Below are 27,580 nucleotides of genomic sequence, written 5' to 3'. Positions count from 1 at the left end.
CCGATTCTGTCAGTCGCTGAGGGCTAGCGGGCAGCGCTAGCACTGACAGTTTAGGAGACAGGCTCTTTCTGAGTGACATCCTGGAACCCAGACCAGGAAAGGATCGACGGGGCGAACAGAGCCAGGACTTCTTGGCTTCGGGGAAGCAGAGCGCAGTTGAGCCCCAGGGACCTCCAGGGCCCTTATCTCTAATCTGGTAATTGGGAACCGCAGGCCGACCGGCCGCTGGAATTCCGCGCTCTGCAAACCGTGCCGCCGTCCCCCAGGGAGGGTCATTTGTTCCTATTTGGGTCAGTCCTTTAGAACAGCTACTGTGTGGCCGGCTTGGGGCCAGCGCTGCTAAGGGAACTGGCAGGGCGCGCAGGACGGGGGAGGGGGTGGCAGACGGTTAGGCCAAGGGCTGTGAATAGAGTGATAACTAAGGAACCAGAGAAGCTTCATCAGGTCTCGGGAGCAGAGAGCTCCGAGCTCAATTCCAGGAAGATTTATTGGCGCCCCCTATAGATGAGTCAGTAATTTGTGCTAGGTATACAGAAATGAGACACAGCGTTGGGAAGGGAGAAATGGGGACGGGGGCTGTCATTCTGGGCAGAGGAACTTGGGGAGTATGGGAGGGTCAGCAGAAGCCGGGCTTCTGAGGAGCTCGTATGTCATACCCAGGGGTTTGGAGTTTAGCCTGGTCTTTGAGGACCACGGGACTGACGTGTAGTGTTTCCATGAATGGAGGCGAGCCAAGGAGACAGGAGTTGGCTGCTGAGGGGCCTGGACACACAATGCAGTGGGCAGATTCGGGGATAGGACAGGGACTGACCACAGAAGCAGGGAAGGCCTGGGCAATGGTACTGACCCTGAGGGACCAGGGCCCAGAGTAGAGGTCCCCTCCCCTGGGAGAGCCCCACTCTGTAAGTCCTGTTTCTCTGGCCTCCCCACCCCATCTGTTTGCCTGAGGCTGCAGCAAAAACAAAGAAAGAAAACACTCAATTGGCAGGAGATAAACCCAGATAAGAGGCTGCCTTCCTCTGTAGGAGGGAGGCAGTCAGCCTGGGAAGCTCCGCCAGGAAGCTGGGAGAGGCCTTGAAGGAGTGCCAGCCTGACCCTGCAGCAGAACCCAGCCGCACCCTCACTGCAGGGTCTCTGCCACTCCATGCTGTCGCTGTCCGGAGGCAGGAAGGGGAGGCATGGAGCAGGTCTTCCAGGCAGGCTGTAGACCATCTGCCATAGAGTGTTCAGACCTGCCCTGCCTCCAGGTCAGGACGTCTTGAGTTGGCCTGGCACACGTAACTTCTGTCTGGGCCTCAGTTTCCTCATCTGTAAAAGAGGCATAACATCTCCCTCACAGGGACTGAGGGGGTGCTGAGTCTCCCAGCCCTGTGTCTTGACTGCCAGTTTCCCTTCTCCCAAGGGTCACTGCCAGGCCCACCCACTTCCCACACATCACTGAGAGCCCAGCTCCTCTGAGGTTGGACCGGTCCTGAGCTGCCCGCTCCACCCCTAGTCCATCTCTAGACAGAATTAATGGCCTGTGTGGAACCCAGAGCAGACTCTGCAGAAGATGCTGGGCCCTCAGGTCATATCAAGCAAAAAGAAGGGGGCAGGGAAGGCTTCCTGAAGCAAGGGCCTGTGCCTCTGTGAAGGGAGGACAAGAGCCCAAAAGGGAGACAGGAAGGCCCAGGAGCAGAGGGCACCAGAGGCAGAAAAGCCTGGGGTGGGCCAAAGGGCCTCTGATGTCAGGGGACTGGGAAGATCTGCTGGCCCTGGGCAAGGAGGTCTCAAAGTCCAAATCCAGCAGCCTTTCCCTAGGGGGGCAACCTCAACCCTAAGTGCCCACAAGCCCATTTTATAGGCGAGGAAACTGAGGCCTCAAAAGAAGTGACAAAGAGGGTCTAGGACCCAGGTCCTCTCTAGCACTGCCCCACCCCAAACCACACTGCACACAGGGTCCCTAAAATCCACTTTTATTCACATAAAAAAGTCCCCAGAGAATAGAGAAAGATTGTGATCCCTACTTCCCAGGGCTCTAAGTCTCCACACGGTGTTCCCTGGGGCAGTGAGGGAGGTGGCTCCCACTCTGGGGTGTAGGTGTCATGGGGGTCAAGGGCCCCACCCAAGCTCTTCTGGCCCAGAGCGACCCAGCACCTTCCCTAGGACTGAGGGCAGGAAGGAGGGGCTGGGGACTAATGAGGCCCCAAGAGGGTGAAGGAAGTTAGTGTGGGGTGCTCGCCTCAGTTTAAAAAAATAAAATTTCTAAAGATAAAAAGTTAAAAAAAAAATAGCGCATTAGTGTCCTAGCTTCTGACCCTCCTCCTAGAGCCCACCCTGGCCCTGTGGCCACCTCTTGCTCAGCCAGTTCAGAGCTTTGTATTCTCCTCTTGGCTCTCCGAGTCAGCGCCACACAGGTGCCCAATGCTCCCAGGCGCGTGACCGTTGCTGGCACAGGCTACCAGATGTCCATCCCCCAGCCCCTCCGGCGTCTCGCCCAGCAGGCTCCGGCGGATCTCCTGGGGCAGCCTCGCCCGCTGCTCCTGGCATTCCTGGGCCAGCTGGCCCAGCAGCTGTGGGAGGAGGAGGAGAATCACAGGACAGGTTACCTGGCACTCTGCCTGCCACCCCGGTGCCCGCCTCACCCAAGGCCTCACCTTGGGCTCGTCTTCCACCAGCTGCTGTAGGACCTGCTGCTGCCCAGCCATAACCCGTTCATGCCGCTGCTTCTGGGCCTCCTCCAGCTGTCAGTGGGGGGACAAATGCTCAGCCAAGGGTCTCTCAGGGAGGGGCCAGGCTCTGGCTTGTGGGGCCAGAATTCTGACGATCCTTAGGGCAAAGTCTCCAGGCCCAGACTCCAAAGCCATGGGACACTGTTATACACAGTTGGCTTTGGAGATGGCACGGGCTTAGGGGGATGTGTGGTCTAAAAACTCCAATAGGGCAATGCCACACAAGGCTAGCTAAAGGAGGTGGGTTCCTGATGACTGAAGGAAGAGGGGTGGGCTAGAATGGCACCTGAGCCTTACCCGACGGATGGAGTTGACGGACTCGGTGATGTGGCGCCGGTTAATCTCTGTCAGTTCCCTGCAAAGGATCAAGGCAGGACGGGTTCAGTGCCAGGCACCCAGCCCTGCCTGCCTGGCACCCAAATGGCTCCCAGCCCCGATGCCCTTACACTTCCTTCTTATGTTTCTCCCTTGTCTTGGCCTCCGAGATACTGTTGTGGCGTTTCCTGTCCAGGATTTTCTGCAGTTCCTTCTTCTCCCTGGAGGAGTCGGTGGGGGTAGAGGGGGGTCAGTGTAGGACTGGGGGCTCTGCCCTTGTCCTGGCACCAGGGGGTCCCCCACTCCACCCACACAAGACCCTCTGCCTTCACCTGTCGTTCATCTCCTTCAGCCTCTTGACCTGAGTTGTGTGAGCCTCCAGGACAATCTCCCTGAGCCGCTGCAGAGCCTGTGGACACAGGTAACCCACAGGTGACACATACCGATGGCAGGTCTGTCCAAGAAGCAGGCATTCCCTCACCACCACAAAACCCCCTCACCTGTCTCAAGTGCTCCAGCCTCCGTTCAGCCTCAGCGTCCGCCTGGGCCTCCCGCAGCTCCAGCAGACTCTGCACCTGTCTATTCTGGAACTCTTGATACCGCTTCGCCTCTTCCTCCTCCTCCTTCTCGTCCTCCCCGCCTCTGTGTGAAGAACCCCTTTGGGTGATGCTCAGCTCATCACGTGGACTTGGGCCAGGAGGGTGGAGGGTGGCAGGGCATATCCCAGCAGGCAATGACGGACACCAGCCCGGGGGGCGGGGCTTATGAAGCCAATGAGGAGGCTAGCTTGCTTCACCCAAGCCTGGGGAGCCTGTCTGGGCAAGTCTCTCAAAACACATGCTCCTCATGGGTATCTTCCAATGAGGTATCGCACTCAAGTGGAAAGAGGGCGGGACCGAACAAGGGAAGCCTCCTCCTTCTTCCTTGCATTAAACCCTCCTCCTTGGGGGTGGAGAAGCAGCCCTCTGCCATCCTCCATGCCCAGCTGCTGCAGGAGAAACCCTCGTGCACACCCTTCATTCACACATCACTGCACAAAGCACACACCCCCAGGCAGGCTGGACACTCACAGGACACCTGGTCGGTGCCGGCACCTGCCCTCGGCCCGGGCCTGGGCCAGGTTGTCCAGCAATCGGCGAGTGAGAGCAACCGCCTTCCGTTGATGCTTCTTGAGCATCTCCCGCAGGTCTCGCTCTTGTCGACTCCGGAGCTTCACCAGAGCCTTGTGGCCTCGGAGCTCCTCCAGTGGGGCCACAACCACCTCTGCAGAACAGTGGAGCAAAGGCAGGCAGGGCTGGCGCTGGCCAGCTCTGCAGGGGCACCACACACCCTCCAGGGCTGGCCCAGCCTCCTGGGGTAGCTCCGCCCCCACAAGGCAAGGCCCCTACCTGACAGAATACTGGCAATGAGGTCATCCCGCTGACCTGGGGAGCACAGACAGGACCGGGAAAAACTGGAGAGGACAGCAGGGCTACTCCCCTCAAGCCACCCATGCCCAAGCTGCCCCTTACCTGGGCTGCTAAGGGAAGGGCTGGTGGGGGAGGTGACAGGGCCTGGGGGCCGGCGGGGGGTGGTGTCCAGTGGGCTGGGTGTGGGGTTTGGGGTCAGCTGGGACCCCAGCTGCGAAGACTGGGTCTCCTGGCATGTCTCCGGGCCAGCCTGAGCCTGTGAGAGAGAAAGCAGAATGCTCTTTCCAGAAATGCTGTTCTCTTCAGGCCGCTCTGTCCTTCACAACTTCCCAGGGTTGCCTGATGCCCCAGCTCTGCCTCCCTCTGCCTGTCTGGCTCTGCAACTCGTCTATAACATGGGGCTGCTAAGACACCTACATGAGCCCTGGCTGGTGTGGCTCAGTGGACTGAGTGCCGGCCTGCCACTGAAAGGTCGCTGGTTCAATTCCCTGTCAGGGCACACGCCTGGGTTGTGGGCAGGTCCCCAGTTGGGGGCGTGCAAGAGGCACCTGATGGAGGTATCTCTTGCACATTGGTTTCTCTCCCTCCTCATTTTCTCTCTCCCTTCCCCTCTTTCTAAAAGTAAATAAATGAAATCTTTTTTAAAAACTAAAACAATAATAAAGTAAAATAAAATCTGAAAAAAAGACAATTATGTGAGAAACAAGAGGTGTAAAACAAGCACATCCTAAACCCTGTTTCTACAGAGGGGTGGGGAAGACATGTGAGATGGTGTCCCTAGGATGCCAGGCCCCACTGCATGTGCTCAGGAACTTCCAGATTGTTCTGGAAAAGCCTTGGCCCGGCCCCAAGTCTCTTCCTGTCTCTGAGTCGCCCTCCACCCTGGCCCACAGCTGCTCATCTTCCTAGTTGCTTAGCTCCTGATTAAATCAATGAAGGAAGTGACCGCAGAGTGGGCACCAGCCTCTCTGACTAACAGCTTCAAGTAGCCGCCTCCCCCCGGCCTGCTGCAGGCCCCTCGGGGCTGGGACTGGATGTGCAGACGAGCCTCTGCTCCTGACCTCTCCCCACAGAAGCCACTGGCATCTTGTGGCTCATAGGACCCATTTTAAAAACCTCTGTGGCTTCCACCTGCCCCCGTCCCCAGCTTTGATCCCATATGCAGCGGGAGGAATTCCAGCCCGGTCTGTCCTGAAGGCCTCTCACACGCAAAAAGGACGGTTTCCACCCTCTTACCGAGGCCACTGAGCCCACTTCGAGAGGCCAGAAGCCCCACACTGGGCAGCTTGGTGGCAAGGCCAAGGATCAGGGGCCCAGGCCAGGGTTTTCTCACTCAGAGCCTCAGTGTCTCCATCTCTACCCTGGGGTTGGTAATGTCCGGTGCTGGGAGCACTGTGTGAGCCAAGTTGGTGAAAACAGCTCACATCTGGCTGGGCCGAGAGCTGACGCTCTGCACTCACTTGGCTTTGTTTTCTGGTTTGGGTGACAGATGAATCCAGAAAGGGGAAAAGGCCTTCCAGGCAGAAGGAAGGGGACAGGCAAAAGGTGTTGGCATTTGCCGTAGGGCAGTGAACAGTCCCTTTTCATCTCGGGGAGAGGAGCTGGACCACCAGCTGGGAGAGGGTGCCAGTGGCTGGGGCTGGTACAGGTGGTGGAGAGCAGGGAAGGCCGCAGCAGCTCCTCCCCAGGGCCGCCCTCACCCCCACAACTCCCCCGCCCCCGCCCCCGTTCCCAGTAGACCCCAAGGTCCAGTGAGCCTGAGCCCTGTTGCCTCCCACAGGGCCCCCACCCTGCCCTAGCTCACCTCTCTCTCCCCAATGAGGGCAGCCAGCTGCTTGGCCCTCTGGTCCATCAGGCTGACGTGCTTGATGGGGTTGATCAGGGCCTCTGCATAGTCTGGGTGGGGGCAGAGGCGGGTGGGGGGGTGTCTCAGAGCCAGAGCCCTGGGCCACACCCTCCCACAGGCTCCATCTCCCAGAGGGGTGGCAGAACCCACCCTCAGCTGGGGCCACTCAGCTGAGCCATCCCAGACCCAGGGGGCGCCCTTGTCCCCCAGGCTGCCTGTCTGCCCCACAGCTCACCCTGGTGATCGTCAGGGATGTAGTCAGAGGCCTCAGTGTAGATGAGCAGGGCCGGCAGGCACAGGGGCTGGTTGGCCTCGTTTCTTAGGCAGATGTAGTGGTACCCTGAGAGGGCGAGAGGGCGGAGGGGCAAGGTGAATGAGACCCACGAGGTCCCCACACGCTGTCCCTGCACTGCCCAGAGCCCAAATGGCCTCACCTGAGCGGATGGCAGAGACAGGCAGGATCCGGTGCCCCACGAACTTGCCACCCTCCTCAAAGGCCGCAATGCGCAGCGAAGCCAACGTGGGCAGCACCACCTGAGGGTCCACACTGGTGCTAAGCCACGGAGCTGACCCATGGCTTATGTGACCACTGAGCCAGAGCTGACCACAGCCACTGAGGCCAGCACTCAGAGGGGACCCTCGGACAAGACGACCCAATGACCAACTATCAATCACCACAGCTGCGGAGCCAATGGTGGACCCACAGCTCACGGCATGGCCAAGTGGATGGTTAGCAGCCCTCAGAGCCCTGAGCTGAGAGAACAGGCTGACCCACCCCTCCAGGCACCACTATGGTGGGACAGGACAGGCCACACCCACCCCAGGTGGGCACAGAGTTCCGGTCCATTTGGGAGGCGGGGAGGAGCTGGTGTGAGCTTATGATGGATCTCAGGCAAACGCTTCCTGCCTGGATGGGACAGGCTATGTCCGCTCTTCCTGGGGCCATGGACCACCCGCTGTCTCACCTTCCTGTCCTCTTCTCTCACCCCGCAGAGGGCAGGGAGCCCAAGCCTGACCCGGGGACATGCAGGAACAGGGGTGGGGCCTGGAGGCAACAGCCCCAGCCTTGAGGTTCCCGGCAATCCCCTTCCACCCCTGGCCACCACCAGCGCACCTGGGTCCTGTTCCCCCCAGGTGAGCCCAGCAGGCCTGGGTGGGCACCAGGCTCACCTTGGGGAACTCAAAGGGCTCTTCGTCCCACACTGGGTTGAAGGAGTTCCCCTGAGAGGTCCGAGTTCGGTACTTGCCGCGCCGCGTGTCCACGGGGAGGCCGAACATATCCACCTCCACGTAGATGCCCACCTTCCTGTCGGACAGGAACTGCCCGGAGATCACCTGGGAGAGCCAGGAGCATGAGGAGGCTGCTGAGAGTCCGGCCCCCAGGACCCCCGCCCCGCTCCACCCAAGCCCTCCCTGGCTCCACCTTGACCCGTAAGGCATTGGCCACAATGCCGTCCACGATGACCTCGGTGAAGGGATCAAAGGACTTGTCTGGCCGCCTCATGAACTCAGGCTTGAGCAGGTAGCCGCTGCGCCCGTTGTACTCAAACACGCCTGCGTTGAGCTGCATCGCCACATCTAGGGGCAACGTGGGGAGGGTGAGGGTCAGCACGGCAGTGTCATGCGGAAAGAAGACCAGGGATCATTAGGGTCCGAATGAATGGCATCAGGCTTCCACAATTAGTAAAATCAGGCAAGAGGAAGGGTCTAGGGTCCACCAAGGTCAGGAGTTGGGGTTAGCCAAGGTCTTCCTTGGTTTCAGAATTTGGGATTAGCTAGAGTCAGAGGTCCATTCAGACAAAATTAGCGGGGTCATGGGGCAGAAGTCGGTGAGGCTAGGGGTCAGGGGTCAAAGGTCGAGGTGGGCCAGCGCTGACCCAAGGTCTGGAAGTTGAGTGCCACGAGCTGGCAGCCCACGTTCCAGAAGAGCTGGGGCATGTAGTTGGATGAGTCCACACGGGTGCCCTTGGGGTAGATGCGGCTGAGCTGCTGTTTGTTGTATCTGAGGTTGGTAGTCAGGGGCCACGCCGTGCACTCGCCCACCTCCTGCCTCAAGCCCAGCCTTGAGTCCTGTGAACCCACCTCCCGGCCTGGGCTCAAGGTGCCCCCTAGGCCCCCAGGCCCCACTTCTTGGCCTAGCCCCTGTGCAGTCTCCCAGACCCACCCAAAACCCAGACAGGGGTGCTGGAGCACCAGAACCCTGTGTTGGTGGCCTAAGCGGGGTTAGAACATCTGAACCAGCCTCTGAGTGACCCCTGCCTGGCCCAGTGGCCCCAGTGCCACCAAAGGATACTCCACAAACTCCATGGGGCTCTTGGTCAGCTGTTCCATGGCCTTGGTCTCCACAAAGGATGACATCTCGAAGCACTTTTTCCTCTCTGAGGAGTGGGCAGTAGGAAGCAGTTAGGTCTGGCAGGGCCAAGCTGGCTCCCACTCCCAGTCTCCCACCCCACTCACTTCGAGCAGCCTCGAAGGATTTGAACTTCACAGGCTCGACGTAGTTGACGAGGGTCGACATTTCCTCAGTAGCATTGACCTCACTGCTAGCGGTGCCCTGTGGCCCCAAATGCAGGGTCAGCAGGGTCATGCCCCACAGCCATCCACGGGAAGTTCCCTCACCTGCCCCATACTGCGAAGGAGGCTCTGACCCAGCAGCCCAGCAGCCTCAGCAGAGGCCCCAACCCACAGCCTCTTTCAGCCCTGGTTTGCCTGCTGCCTCCCTGACTCTGGAGCTGTCTGGCACTTCTCACCCAACTGCAGGGCTTCGATTACCACATGCACACAGGCCCCCGATTTTCCACCCCCAGCCATCATCTCCAACCACTTTGCCATCCCCTCTCCGGGCTCACGAGACTCAAACTCAATTTCTGTGCTGCTAAGCTTGGCGGCCCCTGTCCACCCTTCCCCATGCTGGGCCTCTCCCAAATGCGACCTCAGGACTGACTCTACTGTCACCTCCAGTCCTCAGACCCAACACCGTCCTTATCTACAGGACCCCCCCCACCCAACACTCTGGCCCGCCACAGGTGTTCCCTCTTCCTCAGGTCTGCTCACCCAAACCCTGCCCCACCACAGGTCAGATTCCCCTTCCTCCCCCTCATTTCCCCACCCACTCTGCACCCAAACTCACCCCTCCCCAGCCCACATCACGAGCATAATTTCACATTTTCTTCCATGCCTGTTTATCTAAGATCCCTCCTTCCCTGTCCACACCCCCCAAACCCCCACCAAACTCCAGGAAAGCACCATGGCCAAAGCCAGCCCGCAGTGCTGCACCCGGCCCAGTAGGTGCTCAGCAAATGCTCTCCTACTTCCCACTGGCCCGCCTGACCTCATCCGTGGTCGCCTTTTTGGGGTCCGTCTGTTCCTCCTCTTCTTCATCCTCCTCCTCATCCTCACGGTCAGCAGGTCCAAGATCGCCCAGAGACTTCTGTGGCTCCAGGCTGGGCTTCTCAAGGCCTGCCTCCTCCCCATTGCTCAGGCCTGGGCAGCTGTCAGAGCTGGGGGACCCTGCAGAGGACAGGGCCACAGGGCACACACACAGACTCTCAGTGGCTATGAGGCATTGTGCCCAGTGTGGGTGGAGGTGACTCGGTGGGGAAGCCAAGGGTACTCTCAGGGCAGTGTGGCTGGGGAAGAGGGCAGAGGTCAGGAGCTGGATGTAGCGGTACGGCAAAGGGGGTCAAAGGTCAGGGTCCAGAGTTATTGCCATCAGAGAGGTAGGTAGGGTGGGTCGGAAGGGTGAGAAGCTGGGAGCTTGGGTACAGCAGCCTTGTCGGTAAGCGTGAAGGACACCATCGTGCTGTGGTTCTAATTCAGGGGTCAGTCAGAGATGCAGCCAATGCAGGTGCTTAGTGAGGTGGCCAGTCAGGGGTCAGAGGTAAGGAGGACTTCAGTAAAGTGAGAGGTCAAGGGTTAGCTGAACTTATAACCAGTTGGGTAGGCAGACTAAGTAAGGGTCATAGGACAGAGGTCAGGAGTCTGAGGGTCAAACTCAAAGCATGGGGACATGGTTCACCAAGGCAGAGGTCAGAATTCAGAGTCACAGCCCGGTTGAGAAGAGGGCTCTGTAAGGTGGGAGTTTGAGGTTGAGGGGTCAGGAGTTCCATGGAGCCAAACCCACCAGGGGTGCAGCTCAGCGAGTGCCTGGAGTCAGAGGTCAGAGGTCCCATAGGCAGCTAGGAGTGTGACTTGGTGAAGAGGAATGTCGTGTTGGGAGCAGACGGGAGGGTTGGGTTCAGTAAGATGGGGGGTTAGGGTCAGGGTCAGGGTCGAAGGTTGGGCTGGGGTCATACCGAGCTGGGGCGAGGAGGGCTCCGTGGCGGCAGAGCTCTCGCTCAGGACCGAGTTGCTCTGCTCCAGTGGCCGTTTGCGCACGGAGCTGTTGGGGATGCCAGTGCTGGGCCGGTGCCGCTTCTTGTTCTTCACCAGGATGCGGCCCATCAGATCCTGGGGGCTGGGCAAGGGGACGCCCGGGGCCAGCTGGTGGGCACAGACGGGTCAGGGCCTGCTGGGCACCCTCAGCCCCCCATGCCTACCACAGCTCCGAGCCCCCATACCGGGTACTTGTCCAGTGGGTCGATGAGCAGCGCATCCCCAAAGATGGAGCGGCAGTACTCAGCCATCTTGGCCTGTTGCTTTGCCCTGTGGGGCCAAGGTCAGAGGTCAGAGGTTCCCAGGGTAGGTCAGAGATCCTCAGGATCAGTGAAAAATCCTAGGGTTAGAGGTCACAGGAGCTGTCCAACAGCTCGTGGGAGGCTATCTCTAGGTTGATCAGGGGTCCCCAGGTCAGAAGCCCCCACATTACAGGCTGCTGAGGTGGACGTCTCTGTTCAGGGGCCAACTCACGAGTCCACATGGTTCTCGAAGGAGAGGATGACTGGGTAGGGCGAGGTTTTGAAGGCGCTCTCAGCAATGGCCTCGAGCACATCCCGCAGCGGCACCTCCGTGGTCATGGTGAAGCCATGGGTGATGAAGGGCTCCTCCTCCGGCGGCCGCCCTTTCCACACGTCCAGCTCCACACAGCGGCAGCCCCACAGCAGAGCCTGGCGGTACATCTCCACCGACGAGGTCCCAGCCAGCTGCCCCGCTGGGGGCGAGGCTCTTGTCACCACAGCCACCCCGCCAGCCAGGCTCCTCCCCCTCCTCCCCAGGCCTGTGCTGAACCAGGCCATGCCGGGGACACGGTGGGACACAGAGGGCCCTGTGGCGGCCAAGCCTGGCACTGGCCCACTCTGCCTGGAAAGCCCCTGATCACTCCTTCATTCACTGCAGAACCAGCACCACCTGGCCAGGGCAGGGCCCAGCACCCCCACCCCCAGACCCTGACGCCCACCCCAGCTGTCTGAGTCAGTGCCCACCAGTGCTGGCTGATGGGTTGGTTCCTTCCCTGGGGCTCCCCCTCTCTCACCGAAATATCCACCACCTCCCATTGTACCAGCCGGAATCAGGGAGTCACACCCAACTCCCCCCTGGCCCCTCACTTCCCTTTCCTCCCTCCACTACCACCTCCTGCCTGCAGACAGCAGACCCTCCCTGCCTCCCTCTGGTCATCATGGGACCCCTAGGGACACAGGAGGGCTGTGGGGTCAGACTTCTGAACTCTCTGCTTTCACAACATAAATTTATCCAATGGGGCTGCAGGGCACCTGGCGTCATCCTTCTAAAACGTAACAGGCCACATCACCCCCACCCTGCTTAACACCCTCCAAAAATTGCCTTTCTTGACCACTTAGGATAAATCCAAATTCCTTCCCCACTGGATCTAGCCCTGCCTTCCTCTCTGGCCCCCTCTCACCTCTAACTGCCTGAGCCCCCGCCCCACCCCACCCCACCTCCCCACCGCCTCCTCCTCCCAGCCTCCTTTCTGTACCAAGCTGTTTTCTATTATGGTCCTTTGCACAGGCTGTTCCTTCCCAAAGCCAACCACTAAAGACCTCAGTCTTTCCCCCAGGAAGCTTTCCAGACTGCTCCCCCTACATGAAACACACCCATGCAGAGAAGCCCTGTCCCCCAGGGCAGGCTGTGTGTTTCCTGCCTGCATACCTAGCACTGACCACCCCAAAAGGAGGGAGGCAGTGTGAGGGCCAGGAGGCGGAGGTTGCGGATGCCATCCCTCCCTCCCAGCCAGCGGAGGGCGGCTCGCTCACCTGTCAGATAGGTGTTATGTGAGGAGTTGATGAAGTAGGCGCTCAGCGGCTGGGTCATGTCTGAGCTCAGATCCAGGGTTTCTAGGGGCAGGATGCCATTCTCCTCCCCGCCCAGGTAGCGGCTGAAGCCCTCCATGGACATCTGGTCTGGGGGCCAGGTGGGGTCAGCAGGGTCAGGGCCAGCTGGCCCCTTCCCCCAGTCCCTGCCCCTCGACTCCAGCTGGCTCACCTCGCTCCAGGAACTGCTGGTTGGGCTCATACTTCTCAATGAGCAGCCGGGTCTGGGAGGTCCCCAAGGGTGGGTACAGCACTTCATTGAGTCTTGGGTCCCGTTGCTTCTGGTTGATGAATTCCATGAGCTGCTCTAGCGTCAGGTACGGCTTGCCCTTGGCACCTCTGGAGGGGGCGGGAAGCCGGGTCAGCCAGAAGCTTCACCAGCCCCTGCTCCAAGCCCTCACCCTGGCAGAGGGAGTTGGCACCAACTGACTGGGACTTGGGCAAGTCACTGCCTCTCCGAGCTTCCGTCCCCCATCCGCTCTCTTCCACTCAGCACTGCCATTGGCATTAGCAAGGACTGTGCCAGTCCTAGACCCAATCTCAGCTCCGGCCCTCACTCGCTGTATGAGCTCAGGCAAGTCCCCCAACAGTCTGACCCACCCAGTGCTGGTCCCCAGCATGGACTGGTGAAAGTAAATGGGGCAAAGAGTCAGCAGACAACTGTCCACAACAGAGGTGCAGGCAAAGTGGCTCTGAGCTCAGCCACAGCCCCGTGCACTGAGACCCCCAACGGCCCCACTCCCCCTCCTGGCCTGGAAGGAACCCTTGAGCAGAGGCCGGCATGGAGTACCGGGGGCTGGTAAGCGGGCCCAGCCCTGCTCACATCTCCAGCAGGATCTTGTCAATGTCTGGCCGGAGACACAACTTGTTCAGGAACCGCTCAAAGATTTCCAAGGAAAACTCATCAGGCCGGATGGACTCGCTCTGGGGGCCGAGGAGTATGAGGTGAGTACCCAGGCGCAGCCAGCCCTGAAAGAGCAGGCGCCCACCATGACACCCACCCAGCCCCTGCCCCCAGCCCCCTCACCCGGTTAAAATTGAGGCCACAGGACTCCAGCGCAGTCTCTACCCGCTTCTTGTCTGCTGAGAACATCTTCAGGATGCTGAACAGGCGGGAGAGGGTCAAGGTCAGTGAGGGCAAAGGTCACCAAGACCAGGGTAGGAGAGAAGGTGCTAAGGAGAAGGGACGCTCACTTCTTGACCGGGATCCGTCCATCCTGGTTCACCTGCAGCTTCAGCTTTGTATATCTGGGGAGACAGGCAGAAGGGTCATGCCCTGGGAACGAACACCTGCACCCCCAATACCCCCCAGGCAGGCCTGGGGCTCACGCTTTGCGCAGGAAGGTGTTCCTGGAGGCATTCTGAGCCAAGATGTTCATAGCCAACTTGAACAGCTCCTCAGCCCAGACCTGAGGGGTCAGGATGCAGGCGAGGGTGAGTGGGGGCCAGAGGGGCTGGCCCAGCCACAGCCCAAGCCCAAGCCCAGAACCAGGTGTGGTACACCGCAAATGCTTAAATACTGCTTTGTCAGAGGACGACAAGAATTAGGGGCAGAGAACAGCCTAGTACACAACAGGCCCTCACTAAGTGATGGCCGATCCAGCAAGGGACAAGGTGGCTCCCCTGGATGACCCCTCAGCCCCAGCCCACCTTGGCTGTGTCATCCTGCACGGCCATGAAGTTCAGGAACGTTGTGTTAACTGGGTCTGGCCCGGCCACCACCGTCATCAGCTTCTCTTCTAGCCGGGCTTCAGGGCCCCCAAAACCCAGCACCTCACGGATTTTGGGGTCCTAAGTAGGTGAGAGCCAAGGGTGAGGAGGAGTACCCCCATCTCCCACCATGTCACTCCCACGCTTAGCCCTGAGCCCCATTACTCACCCTGGGCGGGCGGGCATAGCGGCCTGTCCGTGTGTCCCTAATGGAACTGATGTCCAGCGTGTCCACCTCCTGGGGAAGCCGGATGCCAGGGCAGGTCTAAGACGCTACCGGGTGAGACCTCAGAGCCCCTAGCTCCCCACCCAGGCCAAAGAGTGGCCACCCATGCCTCAGCACCCGCCATGAGCACTTCCTGTCCAGCCAGCTATGCAAAAGGTCAGCCAGCCCCTGAGCCCCACCCTTATGGGTTGGGTACGGGGGTCCTGGGCAGGAGCCCTGGATCTGAGTGAGCTGCACCAGCGCCCACCCTCACCATGTTGGGTCCTGTCCAGTACAGGAAGAAGCCATTGGAGTCCACTCGCAGGGTCACCAGGTTCCGACTGGAGGCCTCCTGGGGATGGCATGGGACAGGAGGGGTCAAGGAGTGAGGGCTGACAGCTAGGCTCGGCCCTGGCCTCCCTGGGGCCATCCAGGGCTGTGTTTCTGATGATGAGCAAAGATGAAACCTCACCCAGCCCCAAGGTCCTCTTTGTCACCTGACAGTCCTCAGAACAAAGCTGAGGTCCTGGGCATGACATCTGGGGTCCCAACACCCCTCCCAACATCACCTCTTCTCGCCTAAGACTCTGTCACATGGACCCCTAACTACCCTTTCCCTACTTCCAGCCTCTGCATCGTCGTTCCTTTTTCAAGATACCCTTTCCAGCCTCCTCTATCCATGATATTGGACCCACCTGGCTGGGGAGGCCTCCCAAGACTCCAACCCCAGGCTTAATGTCCCCAGAAGGACTGAGAGCTCCCTGAAGCTTGGAGCTCCCTGCAGCCCCATTGGATATATTTACACTGTGAAAGTAGAGGGTTCAGAAGCCTGACCCCACAGCCCTCCTGTGTCCCTAGGGGTCCCGTGATGACCAGCTACCCCTTCCATCTGTCTGAAAGTCCATTATCCCCACTCTGCACCCCATAGCTCACCCCATCTTACTGAGCACAGACTGAGTCAGGCCGGCAGGAGACCTACCCTGCTCTCAGCCAGAGCGAAATCCGTCCCCCCTCAAACAGCCCCACAGTGGGCGGGCAAGTGTGCTGGCCCCATTTTCCGAGGAGGGCCTGGTCCCTGGCACACTCCCAGGGCCACCCCAGGCAACTGAGGACAGCGGCCAAAGGGGGGTCAAGAGGGACTCAGACTTGGCCAGGGCCCAGGTGGCCAAGTGGCCAAAGCTAGAACTCTCCTCTCTCCTGCCTGCCCCAGGAGGAGACACTGCCTCCTGTGGGTGTCACCCCTAAACGGCTTCTCGCTGTCTGGCAATGAGATCACCCACACAAGGGCCCCCTCACATTGTCCCTACTGTGTGCCAGGTCAGTCTAAGCACTTAACATCCAGGGGCTCACTTAGTCCCCCAGCAACCCCATGGGGTAGACACTGTTATTCTCCCCATATCACAAATGAGCAGACTGAGGCATGGAGAGGCTACACAGCTTGTGGAAGGGCGAGAGAGGACAGCCAGGATTTGCACGCAGGCAGTATGGCTCCAAAGTCCTCTGGCCTAGGAAGCAGGGAGTCAGGAGAACCCCTGCCAGGCTCCCAGCTCCGGGCCTTAGCTGCAACCTCACTGTGGGGCGGGGATTAGTCTCCACTCTCCAGACTCAGTTTCCTTTTCTGGAGGATGGGACCTCAGCGGCCCCGCCCATCTCAGGCTTTGCTTACAAAGGACAGGAATTGATCTGGAAGCAGAGGGGACAGGGGCCCTGGGACTTTGGGGGACCTTGAGCCTCCTCACCTCACCGTGCTAACAAACATCCTCAGCCCCTCTTTGGGATGGATTCCCAGCCCTGCCCTGGAACTCAGGGCACCCCAATAGTATGAGGAAAGGGAGCTCTGTAGTGATGCTCCCAGGGCCTCCCCCTGCCCCTCCTCAGGGGTCTGGTGTTCAAAAGCAGCACAGGCCCCACGCTCTCTGGCCCCAAGTCCCTGTCACCCCACCCCCAGGGCCCTCTCCCTGTTCCCACTTCCTTATTTGGGTTTATCACACTGGGAGGAAAAAGAGAAACTTTTCCCTTCAGGCCCTCTAGGGGAAGGGGTCTCCCCAGGCCCCTGGGGCTTCCAGGCACCCTCTAGGCACACCTGCTGCCTCAGGCCACGCCCCCAGCCCCTCCCCCCGGCTCCCACGCCTACCCGCCCCACCCAGCCGGAAAGGAGCCCAGAGACTTCCAGGCCTCTGGCCTGACTGGGTAGGAGCAGCGAGGAAGCTCAGGCCGGCCGGGTGGCGCCCCTGGGGAAGGAGGGGCCCAGGGGGCAGAGAAGGGGGCGGTGTGAAATGAGGGTGGGGCAAAAGACTGGTACCAGAAGCTGCAGGTGAGCGCCGAGGCAAGGGGGGTATAAAGGGGGCCAGGATTTATTGGGGTTCAAAGTCCCGATGCTAAGGAGTGGGGCGCAAAGTTCCCCTGGGGTGGAGGAAGTTGGGGGGGCCGTCTCCACTGGGGAGTGACTTGGTGGTACCACTTGGGCTGGGAGCTGGGCTGAGATCCAAAGCAAGGCAAAGGAGTGCCAACCAAAATAGGGTGAAAAAGTGATGAATGGAGAAGAATGTTTAGACCGGGGCACTGGGAAGAGTAGGGTCCTAGCGGCACCCACCCAGAAGGGAGGTGCACCTGGGCCAGATTGGGGTCCAGGGTCCTCGAACCAGGTTCCGGTACCGGGCAGGGGTTTGGGGACTAGACCAGGGCTGGAGGAACCGGGATTAGATCGGCAAGGAGGGGTAGGAAGGGCCAGTGAAAAGGGGGGCCGGGATTTACTGGGGTTCGAAGATTCGGGGCCAAGGAGTGGAAAGACAAATATTCCGCAGTTGAGACTGGGGTGGGGGGTGGGGGACAAAGTCTTCATTACAGGGACGATTGGGGACTCAAGTTTCCGGAGCACAGCCAGCCTGGGATTGGGGGGGGGGGGCGGCGCGGCGTGGCCACACCAGGCTGGAATAGGGGTCCTCGGTGTCTGGCGGAGCTTGAGTGAGGGAGTCCCCGGATCTGGACGGAACTGGGAGCCCCGCACTTACCTCGTCCCATTTGATGAACTTACTCCCGCGCCGCAGGGTCTCCACCACGGTGGGCGGCTCCAGCTGCAGCGCGTGGACGCCGGGCCTGGCGCCCGCCATAGCCGGGCCAGGGGCGGGCCGGGGGACCCACGGAGCCCCGACGGGGACCGACGGCGCCGGTGCTCCCTCCGCGCGCTCCCGCGCGGCCCGCTCCGGCCCCGCGGCGTCAGCGTCCGCCTGCCCGCCAGTCTGTCCCGGACAGACCAGGGAATCGGCGGGGCCCGGGCGGGGCGGGGCGGGGGCGGGGCCACAGCGGCAACGCCCCTCCCACCGCGTCGGCTCCCTCTGGCGGCCGGGGCGGCGACTGCAGCAAGAATGGGGATTGGGGCGGGGGCACACCTGAACACCAGTCACTTCGCTGGGGGGCCTCAGCTGGAGAAGCCCGGGGTGAGGAGAGGGCGCTTGGAACCAAGGGGTCTATTGTGGGTGCAGCTGGAGGGGCTGCGTGTAGAGGCGCTTCTGAAGACCAGCCCGGGTCAGTCCGCTAAGGGTTCTCAGGGGTGGGGGTGGGGGTACCACTGGAAGGCCAGATTGTGGCGGGGGGGGGGGGGGGCTGCAGAGCCCTGCCCCCCACCCCACTCCTGCAGCACTTAACAGAGTGCAGGAAAAACCACTGAACTCCCTCTCTGCCCTCGCTTCACCTTATCCCCTCCTGCAGCAGCATGGTCCCCCTCCCTGGGAGCACTTAGCTAATGGGCCTTTGGCAGGCAGGCGCCCCTCCTCCTTACCTAGCCCAGGGAGACCGCCTTGGAGGACCCAAGCATTCAGGCCTGTCAGAGAGAGCTTAGGAACAGTCCATTCCTGTGCTGCAGACCCCCATGACCCAGCCTGGAGCCTGTCCCTGGGTGGACCCTGACTAAAAACTGCTAAGGGAACAGCTAGTCTTTTGCCCAGAGGGGTCACAAGCCTCAGCGGTATCTGGGAACAGGGGGCAGAGGAGGAGCTCTGCAACATCAGGCCCACAGCAGGTGCCCTGAAATCTGTGTTCCAGGGATGGGAGGGGGAAGGCGCATGGACACTGGGAGGGATGGGGGCTACAGCCCCTCCCGCAGGGCTTGGCCGGGGGGGCTCCTGCCTGGGGGCCCCTGTGGGAGCCCCCCCAATATAGAGGCAGTGGCAGAAGCAAGTTTAAAGTAGAACTCATCCAGAGGGGCCAGCCAAGTCACCTAGAAACCCAGAAAGAGATGGAGCTGTTTCTGGGGGAGGAGGGCTCAGTCAAGGAGGAGTGTGCCCTGCAGGCCTGTTCGCCCGGGGCCCTCAGACCCCTAAGGGGAACCCTGCCTGGAACTGACTCTCCTCAAAGCACCCACTGTGTGGGACGCCAACTCTAACCTAAGGAGTCTCCTCATCTTTGGCCAAGGGCCCCTGGGGTGTGATTATTCTTCACTCCAGGCCCAGAGAGGGGAAGAGACTTGCCCAAGGTCACACAGCTCTGTAGGAGGTTTTCAGCTCTGTGACTTGAAGGCCAGCTTGTGATCCCTCCACTCCTTGCCCTTGAGGAGAAAAAGAAAGGAAAACAGGACTTGTCATCCTTATCTCTCAGCAAAGCAGCAGAGCTGCGCCACTCAGAGACCCAGGGACCACCATGTCTACTGGGCACAGCCACGCATGCGGGGTGGAGATTGGCCTCTGCTCCCATAGGACCTAGTCTCTCTGTGCCTCAGTCACCTTGTCCAGAAGCTGGAGGTTGTTAGAGGATGAAATAAGCACATGGGTACCCCATGACCCCTGGCTACGAGAAGCTAGATATCTAAGGAGTGGCTATCAGGCTGGGGGGGCATCAGGGAGGAAGGCGGAAAGGGCGCCTACCAGCCTGTGCCAGGGTTAGCAGGGCCTGGAGATACGGGCTGAGCCTAAGGGTCTGAGCTGTGGGCCCCAGGCCTCAGGCAGGCGTGCTTCATAGAAGCCCCGGGCATCAGCTCCATCATAAAACAGGACGGGAGACTTTTTCCTGGGCCTGAGCCTCTCCCCCACCCTGTGTCTCCTGAGGCCAGGGCTGCCCCCATTAAAGGGCTCCTTCCTCCTCGGACACTTTCTTCCAGCCTTGGTAATGATAATAGGGTTTCTCAGCAAGCAGTAATGGTGGAAGGAAGGCTGCCTTTCCGGCCTCTACCCTCGATTAAGGGAGCGGTTGCTGCCCACGGGACCCTCCCTAGGGCCTCTGCTTCAAGGAGGCACTGAAAGCAGCCTTAGCTGCACTCTGGTGGAGCACTCTGGTGGAGGGGAGCTGGGACCCCAGAAAGGGTGTGGCTGGAGAGGCCGAAACCTGAGGCTGGAAGATAAGGAGCAGCTGTGGCGTCATACTCCATTCCTGGGGCTTTAGGCAGGAAGGCAAAGGCCACGATGTGGGTGTGCAGCACTGAATTCTGGGCCCCCAACCACAAGGGGTCAGTAGAAAGAGCCCCCTTGAAGAGTCTCAGGGTAGGTAAGTGACTTGTGCATGGCCTCGCACCCTACTAGGCAGAGCCGGGATTTGAACACAGCTCTTGGACTCTGAGGTTCTGTCAAGGCAGCCCGGCCTCTGAGAAGGCTGCAATCCAGAATGGTCATCTGCTCTAACTCTTCTCAGGGTAGGTGGCCATGGGAAGAGACTGAACAGACAGGGGAGTCGGCCCCAGGAATCTGGGAGTGCCCTGGGGGTGGCGTAGGGGGTAGAGAGAGGGAGAGACAAGAAAAGTGTTCCGGCTCTGCTCTGTCCTGCCCAGAGAACCCACTGCGGGAACCCTCATGCAATGTGGATGTGACAGCAGGACTTCACACCTGCCCTGAAGGGAGGAGGGACATGAGGTTCAGGACTCCGGGTCACAGGAGCTAGAGGGCAGAGCCTGAGCTGGTACCTGGGTCTTCAAGGCCTCTAGGCCCCACGCCCTCAGCAAGCTGTGGTACATCCCTGCTCTTGACCATGAGGACCCACAAGGCCCTAATCAATGCTCTCTACCGAAAGAGCAGACCAGCAGACCGGCTCTGAGGGGTGAGATGGGCTGTGCTGGGGAATTTGGACTTGGGTAAATTGCTCCTCCCAACAGCCCACCCAGCTCACAGCTGGAGGCCAGGAGGCCAGGCTAGGAATGGGGCTCCTGGTGGAAAGGGTGGGTCTTGCCTAATCTATAAGAGCAAGCAAGGGTCAGCCCTTCCCTGTTTCTCACCCACCCACACCCTCCCCCGCTCCAACCTGCCCTGAGTTTGGCTGAAGGGAGGGTAAGGCCAGAAGGAAGGTTGGGAAGGGAGGAGGCATCAGTTAACTCTACCTGGCTGAGCTCAGTGAGCCTGCCCCCAGTCCTGTGAGCCAGGGCCCTCAGAGAGAAGCCCATCTCAACCTCCCTCCGCATCTCCCCCAGCCTCAGCCTCTGCCTTCTCATCTCTTCTCTTCTCCCCAACTACAGGGTAAGCCTAAAGTCCTGGCTTTGAGTTTGGCTACAGCATCAGCTGTGTGACGCTCGGCCAGTTTCAACCTCTCACTGAACCCCTCCTGCTACAGAGGGCAACTCAGGCATCCAGAGAGAGGGGATCTCTGAGGGGCAGGGACAGAAACACTTACTGCCTCTCAGACCCTGATATTTGGCTTGAAACTGCAGAGAGTGAGCCTGCCATCTGTGGGAGCATCCCAGAGGTGCTGTGCAATCGTGTTGGGTGGTATCTAAGGAGAAGCAGGGGGATGAGCAGAGACTCTGTGTCAGGAGCCTGGGCTCGCAGGCTGAGCTGCATCTCTATCCGCCGGACTTAGCCTCTGTGATGCAGTCACCGAACCCGAACCTTTCCTGCATTTTCCTCTTTAATCTTCACCACAACCTCATGAGGAAACGGAGGCACAAAGGAAGCCACTCATTTTGTCATTCAGTCATTTGTTTAACCACTAGTTACGGAGCACCTACTATGAGTCTGACACAGATGCTGAGAGCTCAGCAAGAATCAGGTAATTTGCTAGACACATGTGGGTTTGTAGCTGAGCACGCCCACTCAACCATGAACACCAGCAGGACACAAGAGTCGGGCGAGTCTCGGCCCCATGGAGCTCACAATTTAGAAGGGGAGGCAGACAATGAACAAATAAACGAGAGAGACTACTTAACGATACCGAAAAGCAACCGAGGGAGGGGGGCGGGAATGAGATGCGCAGTCTGCTTAAGGAGAGGTGCGGAAGGTCGGGCCCGTGTAAGATCTAAGGGACTGAGGAAGCCTCCGGGCCACGACCTGCGGGAGAGAGAGCGAGATGCCCTCACGCTAGAATCGACCGTGTGGAACCAACTCCAGCAACGCTTATTATGGGTCAGTTATTATTAACTCTATTGTCATGATTACCGGCTCCACCACTTCCCAACTCTTTCTGCCTGAATTCCCTCTTTTGTACATACGTTACGGGATGCGGAGGGGCCCCTGTGAAGGCCAGCCCCACGAGGGCGCCCCAAACAAGTTCTGTGCTTCCCAGCCCCGGCTCCGCTGCTGGGGAGGGACGGCCACGCGGGTGCCGGACCCCCACCTCCGTGAACTACAGTTCCCATAACTCCGTTCATTGCCGCCATGTTGGCCGGTGGGCGGTGGTTGCCTGGGGTCTGGCCCTTCCGACCGCCGGGTCGGTTCTGCTCACCCTCAACCCAGGCTACCACCATGGGGAGCGCGAGACCCTGGCGAGTAGGGCATTCGGGCACCTGGGCAGCTCCTATTCGTCTTCTCCACTTCTCCACCCTTAGGACCCCGGTCCACGTGTCGGTCCGCGCGGAGAAGCCTGCTCACTCCCCGCTGGCCAAGGGCTGCAGGACCCAGACTCCGGGGGCTCCCACATCTCCTCGCCAGACATCCGCCCTACACATAGTACCCACCACCCTCCCTTTCCATACGGCCCCTGTTTTCGCTTCAACGAGGACAGAATACTAGGGTTTCAACGGGAGCGCAAATCCTGGTACCCGGCGCTTAGAATATCTGAATTTGGAGCCGGAAAATTTGTAGGAGTAGCGGACAGCCAGGCCCAAACCCCTGACAAGTAGACCCTCCCCTAGCCCCTGCCTGGGGGCGGGGTGGGGTGGGGGACTGCAGCGGGACTGGCTCTTTAAGGGGGTGTGGTCGGGGGGCGGGGGAAGTGAGAGAGACAAGAAAGCTGCTTCGGCGGCGGCGGCGGCGGCGGCGGCGGCGGCTCGGGCGGCGGCCGCGGGGGACAAAGGGCGGGCGGATCGGCGGGGAGGGGGCGGGGCGCGGCCAAGCCAGGCCCGGGGGCTCCGCATGTTGCAGCTGCCCCCGGGCGCCCCCGCTGCCGCCCTCGCTGCAGAGCCGCGCGGAACCGAGCCCACCAGCTAACCCGAGCCAGCGGCCCGCAGCCAGCCGGCGGGCGTCCAGGAGGCGGCGGCGCAGGGAGGGGCCGGACGCGCGCACGTGGCCCCGGCGGCCGCCATGGCGGACAGCGGCCCCGCGGGGGGCGCGGCGTTGGCGGCCCCGGCCCCGGGGCCGGGCAGTGGCGGCCCAGGGCCCCGCGTCTACTTTCAGAGCCCCCCTGGGGCTGCAGGCGAGGGCCCGGGCAGTGCGGACGACGAGGGCCCAGTGAGGCGCCAAGGGAAGGTCACAGTCAAGTACGATCGCAAGGAGTTACGGAAGCGCCTCAACCTGGAGGAGTGGATTCTGGAGCAGCTCACTCGCCTCTACGACTGCCAGGTGTGTTCCCCACCCCGCGCCGACACTCAAAAGTCGGTCCCAAGTCCGGCCGCCTGGGAACCCCACTCTGAGCCCGCCTGTCACCTGGAGTCTGTGGGCACACCGCTTCCCCATGCTGCCCTCCTGTCTATTGCCCGCCTCCATTGTACGTTTTTTTTTTGTCTGACTTAAATCACTCCAGTCTTCTCCCCATGCCTCTACCCTGTCAAATTTGGTGTAGCCTGGGCCTTGGGCAGGAGGCATGGGAATAGCCTGGGCTGGCAGTGGAAGGAGATCTATTTAGTGCTTGCTAGCGTGGTTGGTAGGGGGACCATAAAGCGTCTGGGTAATTCTAATGGGCTAGCCTGTAGCTCCATCTTGGCGCGGGGCAGGCCAGCCTGATCTGTGGGTACTGGTTCTCCACCCTATGACTCCTTCCTTGCTCAAAGGGTGACTCAGACCCCTGGGGGCAGGGTGGAGGAGTGGGCTTGCCCCGCGCTGCCTACCCTAGCCCAGCCCTGGAATGCATCTGGCTCCAAACTGGATAGATACTTCCTCGGGGGGAGGGGTGTCAGGCACCCCTCCCTGGGCAAAGCATGTGCTCTTTGTTTCCCCTTTACCAGACCTGGGTTCTTCTCACTGACCTCTCACCCTTCACTTCCTCCTCACTCCTGGGAAGCTGTGACAGGTGTTTTGGGGGAGGGGAAAAAAGGCTGTGATAAGTTGGGACAGCTGGCTCCACCTGCTCTGGTTGAAATGGGGGAATCCAGAAGTTAGGGAGACACATCTGCAGGGTCTCCAGACCTAGTTAACTAGTCCTGTCTGGCACCCAGGGTGCCCAACTGGCAGAGACAGGAAGCTCCCCCCACCCAGCCGGGCAGTTTGCCTTGGCACGGGCCTGATCTGTTTTCTTCCTTGGAGCAGCTGCTTCTGTCTGCTGGGCAGAGAGGGCTGGCTCGTTCTGCAGTAGGGCAGGGGCTTCAACCAGCGAGCCCCTCTCACACCCTCTTTCCCAACTCAGGCCCTTGTCTCTCCCTCCTCCCCCACCCCAGGAAGAGGAGATCCCAGAGCTGGAGATTGATGTGGATGAGCTCCTGGACATGGAGAGTGATGATACTCGGGCTGCCAGGGTCAAGGTGAGAGAGGGGCTGGGGGGGTGGGTAGCAGTGCCAGGTCGGGGGAGCTGGAGAAGCGGGATGCCTGGAAGCAGTGCCAATTGGGTAAGCAAGACTCTGGAGCCAGGCCTCCTTTGACCTGAGTCAGCCAGTTTTGTGACACTGAGTCTCAGCTTCTGCCTCCATCAAATGGGGCTAATGCTACTTGCCTAACTACAACATTCCTGTGCCTCAAGGTGGCCCCAGTCACTTGGAAGTGGGTACTGGGTACAGGTGGACTCTAGGCCCCTGTTCTTGAGCACTCAGTTATACTGCCCCCCCCCCCCCGCCCCCATGTCCCACCAGGAGCTGCTGGTTGACTGTTACAAACCCACTGAGGTAAGCGGTTTCCCCAGATGGCGGGGGAGGAAGCTTGGGCCCCTGTCTTCTTGGGATCTGGTCTCCTTCACATCCTCCCTCCTGTCCAGGCCTTCATCTCTGGCCTGCTGGACAAGATCCGGGGCATGCAGAAGCTGAGCACACCCCAGAAGAAGTAAGGGTCCTCAACCCAGGTGAATGGTGGCTCCCACAGGACAATCGCCGCCCCCGACCTCGAAGCAACAGCAATACCAAGGAGCCCTGTGGCCAGGCCTGGTGCCATGAGCAGGGCTCCCTGCGCCCCTCTCTTAGGGGCATTCCCTGCCCCCATTTTCCACTTTTGGGGTTTTTTATTATTATTAAACTGATGGGAATTTTTGTGTTTTTATATTGACTTTGCGGCGTGGGCCCTTTAATAAAGCTAGGATATGCCTTTGGTGCAGCTAACAGCCTCAGTTGGTCTCTTTTAGGGGGGACACACTGCTCTATAACTGTTACCAGCTCAGCTTCTCCCCAGGTGACCGCAGGCCTTCCTGAGGGCCACGTAGTCATGGCAATAGCCCAATGCTGGCTCCCAGACCAGGAGCTAGAGGTGGCTGGGGAGCTGCAGGGAGCACTGTTGCTGTTGCAGGCAAGAACACTGTTTTCCCTTTGGGCAGGGGCCACCATGCCCCTCAGGATCTGGCCATCTTGACCCCCAGAATACTGAGCCTAGATCCCAAGGCTCTGAAGCTAGAAAAGGAGCGGGGTGCAGGATGCTGAGGGAGAGGGAGGGGACGCTGGGGCTGTTGTTTCTGTCTCTCGGGGCCCACAAACAAACACAGGCTCACTTCATGAGCTTTAAGGTTTTTTGTTTTGTTTTGTTTTGAAACAGTCTGGTCCCTGATGGGGGCCTCTCCACTGGCCCTCCCCAGCTTGGCTACAGTTCAGAACGTCGCTCAATTTTGAGCAGCTCCACTTCGAACACTAGGGTTGCACCACCTGCAGGAGAGAAGTGAAGCAGAATGAGAACCAGGGCCACAGGGAGGTGGGAGGGCGCAACAGATAGGCAGCAAGGTGTATTACCTGGGATCTTCGGGGGAGCTCCCCGCTCTCCATACCCTGTCAGAGATGCACAGAAAAACAAAGTGAGCGGTGGCCAGGCAAAGAGGTTCTGCAGACATCCGGGCTGAAGCCAGGCCTCTGGCCATCTCAGTAACAAAGCCAGACGTGAAGGTGTAATGGGTGGGAGGGCTGTACCAGGCCTGGTAAAGGGCAGAGGGTGGACATAAGAGCCCAGTACCCCAAGGGTCTTTCTTGCCCTGTCCTTTCTGCTAAATACTGCTAAGCTTGGAAGAGACATGAACTATAATGAATGGGTGGGGGGAGAACATTGCAGAGGCTGAACCAGCCTTCACCTTTCCTCAGACACCCCCTGAGCCCTATAACTACTCAGGAAGGACTTCTTACCCAGCTCTGATGGGATCACCAGCTTCCGCTTTTCCCCCTCACACATCCTGCAGGACAACACATGTTCAGCACATGGCAGCACTCGGGCTCTCTGCCCCACCCTCCCCCCCCCCCCCCCCCCCCCCCCCCCGCTTGCCTCCCACAGTTCACCTCCTGGAACACAGCCATGGTCTCTTGACTCACCCCAGCAGCCCCTGGTCCCAGCCCTTGATGACCTGGCCTGTGCCCAGGGAGAAGACAAAGGGCTGGTTCTGGGGCAGACTGCTGTCAAACTCCGTCCCATCTTCCAGCTTCCCCTGTGGGACCATGGAAAGGCCAGTGAGGAAGAGGATCCACTCTGATAATGCAACAACCCCCCCCCCCCCCCCGGCAGCTGCTCTCATCAAGCTGTCCCCACACAGCATTGGTGGCCATAGTCCTAAAAGGGGACAGAGCTTTAGGTAGCTCACAGTACATTGTAATGTAACTTTTTGCTGGTGCCAACCTGGGAAGTAGACGGTGAAGAGCAGGGTAGAACAATGGAAACAGGCATAAGGGAGAAGGGACTTGACCAAGGTCACCCACCTTGGCAAAGGAACCTGGCTCCCAAGTCCTTTTTGGTCCCCAGAAGTCCCACTCACATCCACAGGCTCTGCCTCCGCACCCACCGTGTAGTGCATGTGCAGGACGTCCCCTTTCCGCGATTTGATGGGACAGTGGTCTACCCGCTTCTTGACCCCGATCTGCAGTTTCCGTTTGCCCTCGGCCCCCGCGGCTGTGGCCAGGGCACTCAGGCAGATGGACAGTACTGTCAGGACCCAGCTGAGTCTCATGTCTCTGCGGGAACAGACCCCCACCGACCAATCGACCGGAAGGGCGGGAAGGGCATGGAATACCTGCAGGTAGTAGAAGGATTCCACCCTACTGTACCTTGCCTGCCCCTAGGGATCCCCTTGTTCCGGGTCACCGCCCCCTCCCCCGGACTCCGCGGCCACACTTACCAGTCCAATGAGAAGGGGGCTTGCCCGAGGACCCCAGCAGCGCGGGGAGGGGGTCAGGGGAGGCCACAGCAGCCAGGGCCCCGCCCCTTTGTTCACCCTGAGCCCTTCCTTCCCTCCTGGATCCTCGCTCCGTTCAATTCCCACCCTTCTCTTTACGAAAAGTCCAGACCCTATCTGGCTGCACAGCAGTGGCCCGGACCGGGCGACACCACTCACGCCACACCCAGTTGCCCCCTGCCCAGCACACCCATACCTCTGCCGCCGCTGCAGGGGGCCGGCCCCGAGGCACCCACACATCGCCGCTGGGTGGCTCCGGGGAGCCCCGGTCCTCTGGGGATACCCCCCAGGCCGACCCTGTGCCTCCGCCGGAGGCGCCGCCCCAGCTCTGAGCCCTCGGGGGTCTGCGGGGCACCCAGACCGGTCCCGTGTCGGGTGGCCGCCGAGCCCGCTCCACCCACACCACCTCTCCTGGGGGGGTTCTCGGCCTACCACGCTCCCAGGCCCGGCCACCACGGAGACCGCCCCCGCGTGGACGTCCTGGGCCATTACCTGGGCCCACCCCTGAGTTTGGTTTCTTGGCCCCACCCTTTAGTGGGCGTAATTCCGCC

At 60.3% G+C, this 27,580-nt stretch overlaps 3 protein-coding genes and 1 long non-coding RNA gene across 13 annotated transcripts; 2 read left to right on the top strand and 2 right to left on the bottom strand.

Moving 5' to 3' along the window:
* Nucleotides 1-440: 440 nt before the first annotated feature.
* PLCB3 (phospholipase C beta 3) lies at nucleotides 441-17,670 on the bottom strand. 2 transcript variants are annotated; one of them, XM_024574182.4, is made up of 32 exons: nucleotides 17,414-17,670; nucleotides 14,677-14,754; nucleotides 14,367-14,435; nucleotides 14,138-14,278; nucleotides 13,817-13,896; nucleotides 13,682-13,735; nucleotides 13,515-13,590; nucleotides 13,311-13,411; nucleotides 12,660-12,826; nucleotides 12,431-12,577; nucleotides 11,130-11,370; nucleotides 10,841-10,925; nucleotides 10,577-10,763; nucleotides 9,613-9,791; nucleotides 8,739-8,835; nucleotides 8,575-8,659; nucleotides 8,159-8,283; nucleotides 7,705-7,859; nucleotides 7,452-7,616; nucleotides 6,716-6,815; nucleotides 6,517-6,621; nucleotides 6,240-6,331; nucleotides 4,538-4,691; nucleotides 4,415-4,450; nucleotides 4,097-4,289; nucleotides 3,527-3,668; nucleotides 3,359-3,435; nucleotides 3,158-3,247; nucleotides 3,009-3,066; nucleotides 2,637-2,723; nucleotides 2,333-2,552; nucleotides 441-1,308 (listed from the first exon to the last, which is right to left on the bottom strand). In XM_024574182.4, the coding sequence occupies exons 1-31, from the start codon at nucleotides 17,510-17,512 to the stop codon at nucleotides 2,349-2,351; spliced, it is 3,669 nt and encodes a 1,222-aa protein (XP_024429950.2). In that variant the 5' UTR covers nucleotides 17,513-17,670; the 3' UTR covers nucleotides 441-1,308; nucleotides 2,333-2,348. The 2 variants fall into 2 exon arrangements, with proteins under 2 accessions (XP_024429950.2, XP_045039182.1); XM_045183247.3 differs by lacking the exon at nucleotides 441-1,308 and having other exon boundaries at nucleotides 1,940-2,552.
* On the top strand, nucleotides 16,600-20,944 carry LOC123478058 (uncharacterized). Its single transcript, XR_006653162.2, has 4 exons — nucleotides 16,600-16,716; nucleotides 19,913-20,022; nucleotides 20,158-20,423; nucleotides 20,836-20,944. It is a non-coding gene; the product is annotated as an uncharacterized lncRNA (long non-coding RNA).
* A 1,707-nt stretch (nucleotides 20,945-22,651) lies between these two features.
* PPP1R14B (protein phosphatase 1 regulatory inhibitor subunit 14B) lies at nucleotides 22,652-24,985 on the top strand. Its single transcript, XM_024574495.2, is given in 6 exon segments — nucleotides 22,652-22,709; nucleotides 22,712-22,809; nucleotides 22,811-23,092; nucleotides 24,124-24,207; nucleotides 24,532-24,564; nucleotides 24,654-24,985. Coding segments are annotated over 6 exon segments (609 nt in total). The 5' UTR covers nucleotides 22,652-22,666; the 3' UTR covers nucleotides 24,723-24,985.
* A 392-nt stretch (nucleotides 24,986-25,377) lies between these two features.
* FKBP2 (FKBP prolyl isomerase 2) lies at nucleotides 25,378-27,528 on the bottom strand. Of its 9 annotated transcripts, none has more exons than XR_011650830.1 (6): nucleotides 27,462-27,522; nucleotides 26,557-26,867; nucleotides 26,176-26,288; nucleotides 25,993-26,039; nucleotides 25,609-25,644; nucleotides 25,378-25,524 (listed from the first exon to the last, which is right to left on the bottom strand). XR_011650830.1 is itself a non-coding variant. In XM_045183402.3 (6 exons), the coding sequence occupies exons 2-6, from the start codon at nucleotides 26,802-26,804 to the stop codon at nucleotides 25,463-25,465; spliced, it is 450 nt and encodes a 149-aa protein (XP_045039337.1). In that variant the 5' UTR covers nucleotides 26,805-26,808; nucleotides 27,462-27,528; the 3' UTR covers nucleotides 25,378-25,462. The 9 variants fall into 9 exon arrangements, 8 of the variants coding, with proteins under 8 accessions (XP_045039337.1, XP_045039335.1, XP_053773792.1 ...); XM_045183402.3 differs by having other exon boundaries at nucleotides 26,613-26,808; nucleotides 27,462-27,528; XM_045183400.2 differs by having other exon boundaries at nucleotides 26,613-26,867.
* Between the last annotated feature and the right edge of the window lie 52 nt (nucleotides 27,529-27,580).

This window comes from Desmodus rotundus, unplaced genomic scaffold (assembly GCF_022682495.2).
Source record: "Desmodus rotundus isolate HL8 unplaced genomic scaffold, HLdesRot8A.1 manual_scaffold_317, whole genome shotgun sequence".
NCBI lineage: Eukaryota > Metazoa > Chordata > Mammalia > Chiroptera > Phyllostomidae > Desmodus > Desmodus rotundus.
Note: the sequence above shows the minus strand (reverse complement) of the source record. Positions and strands in the feature narration are given on the sequence as shown.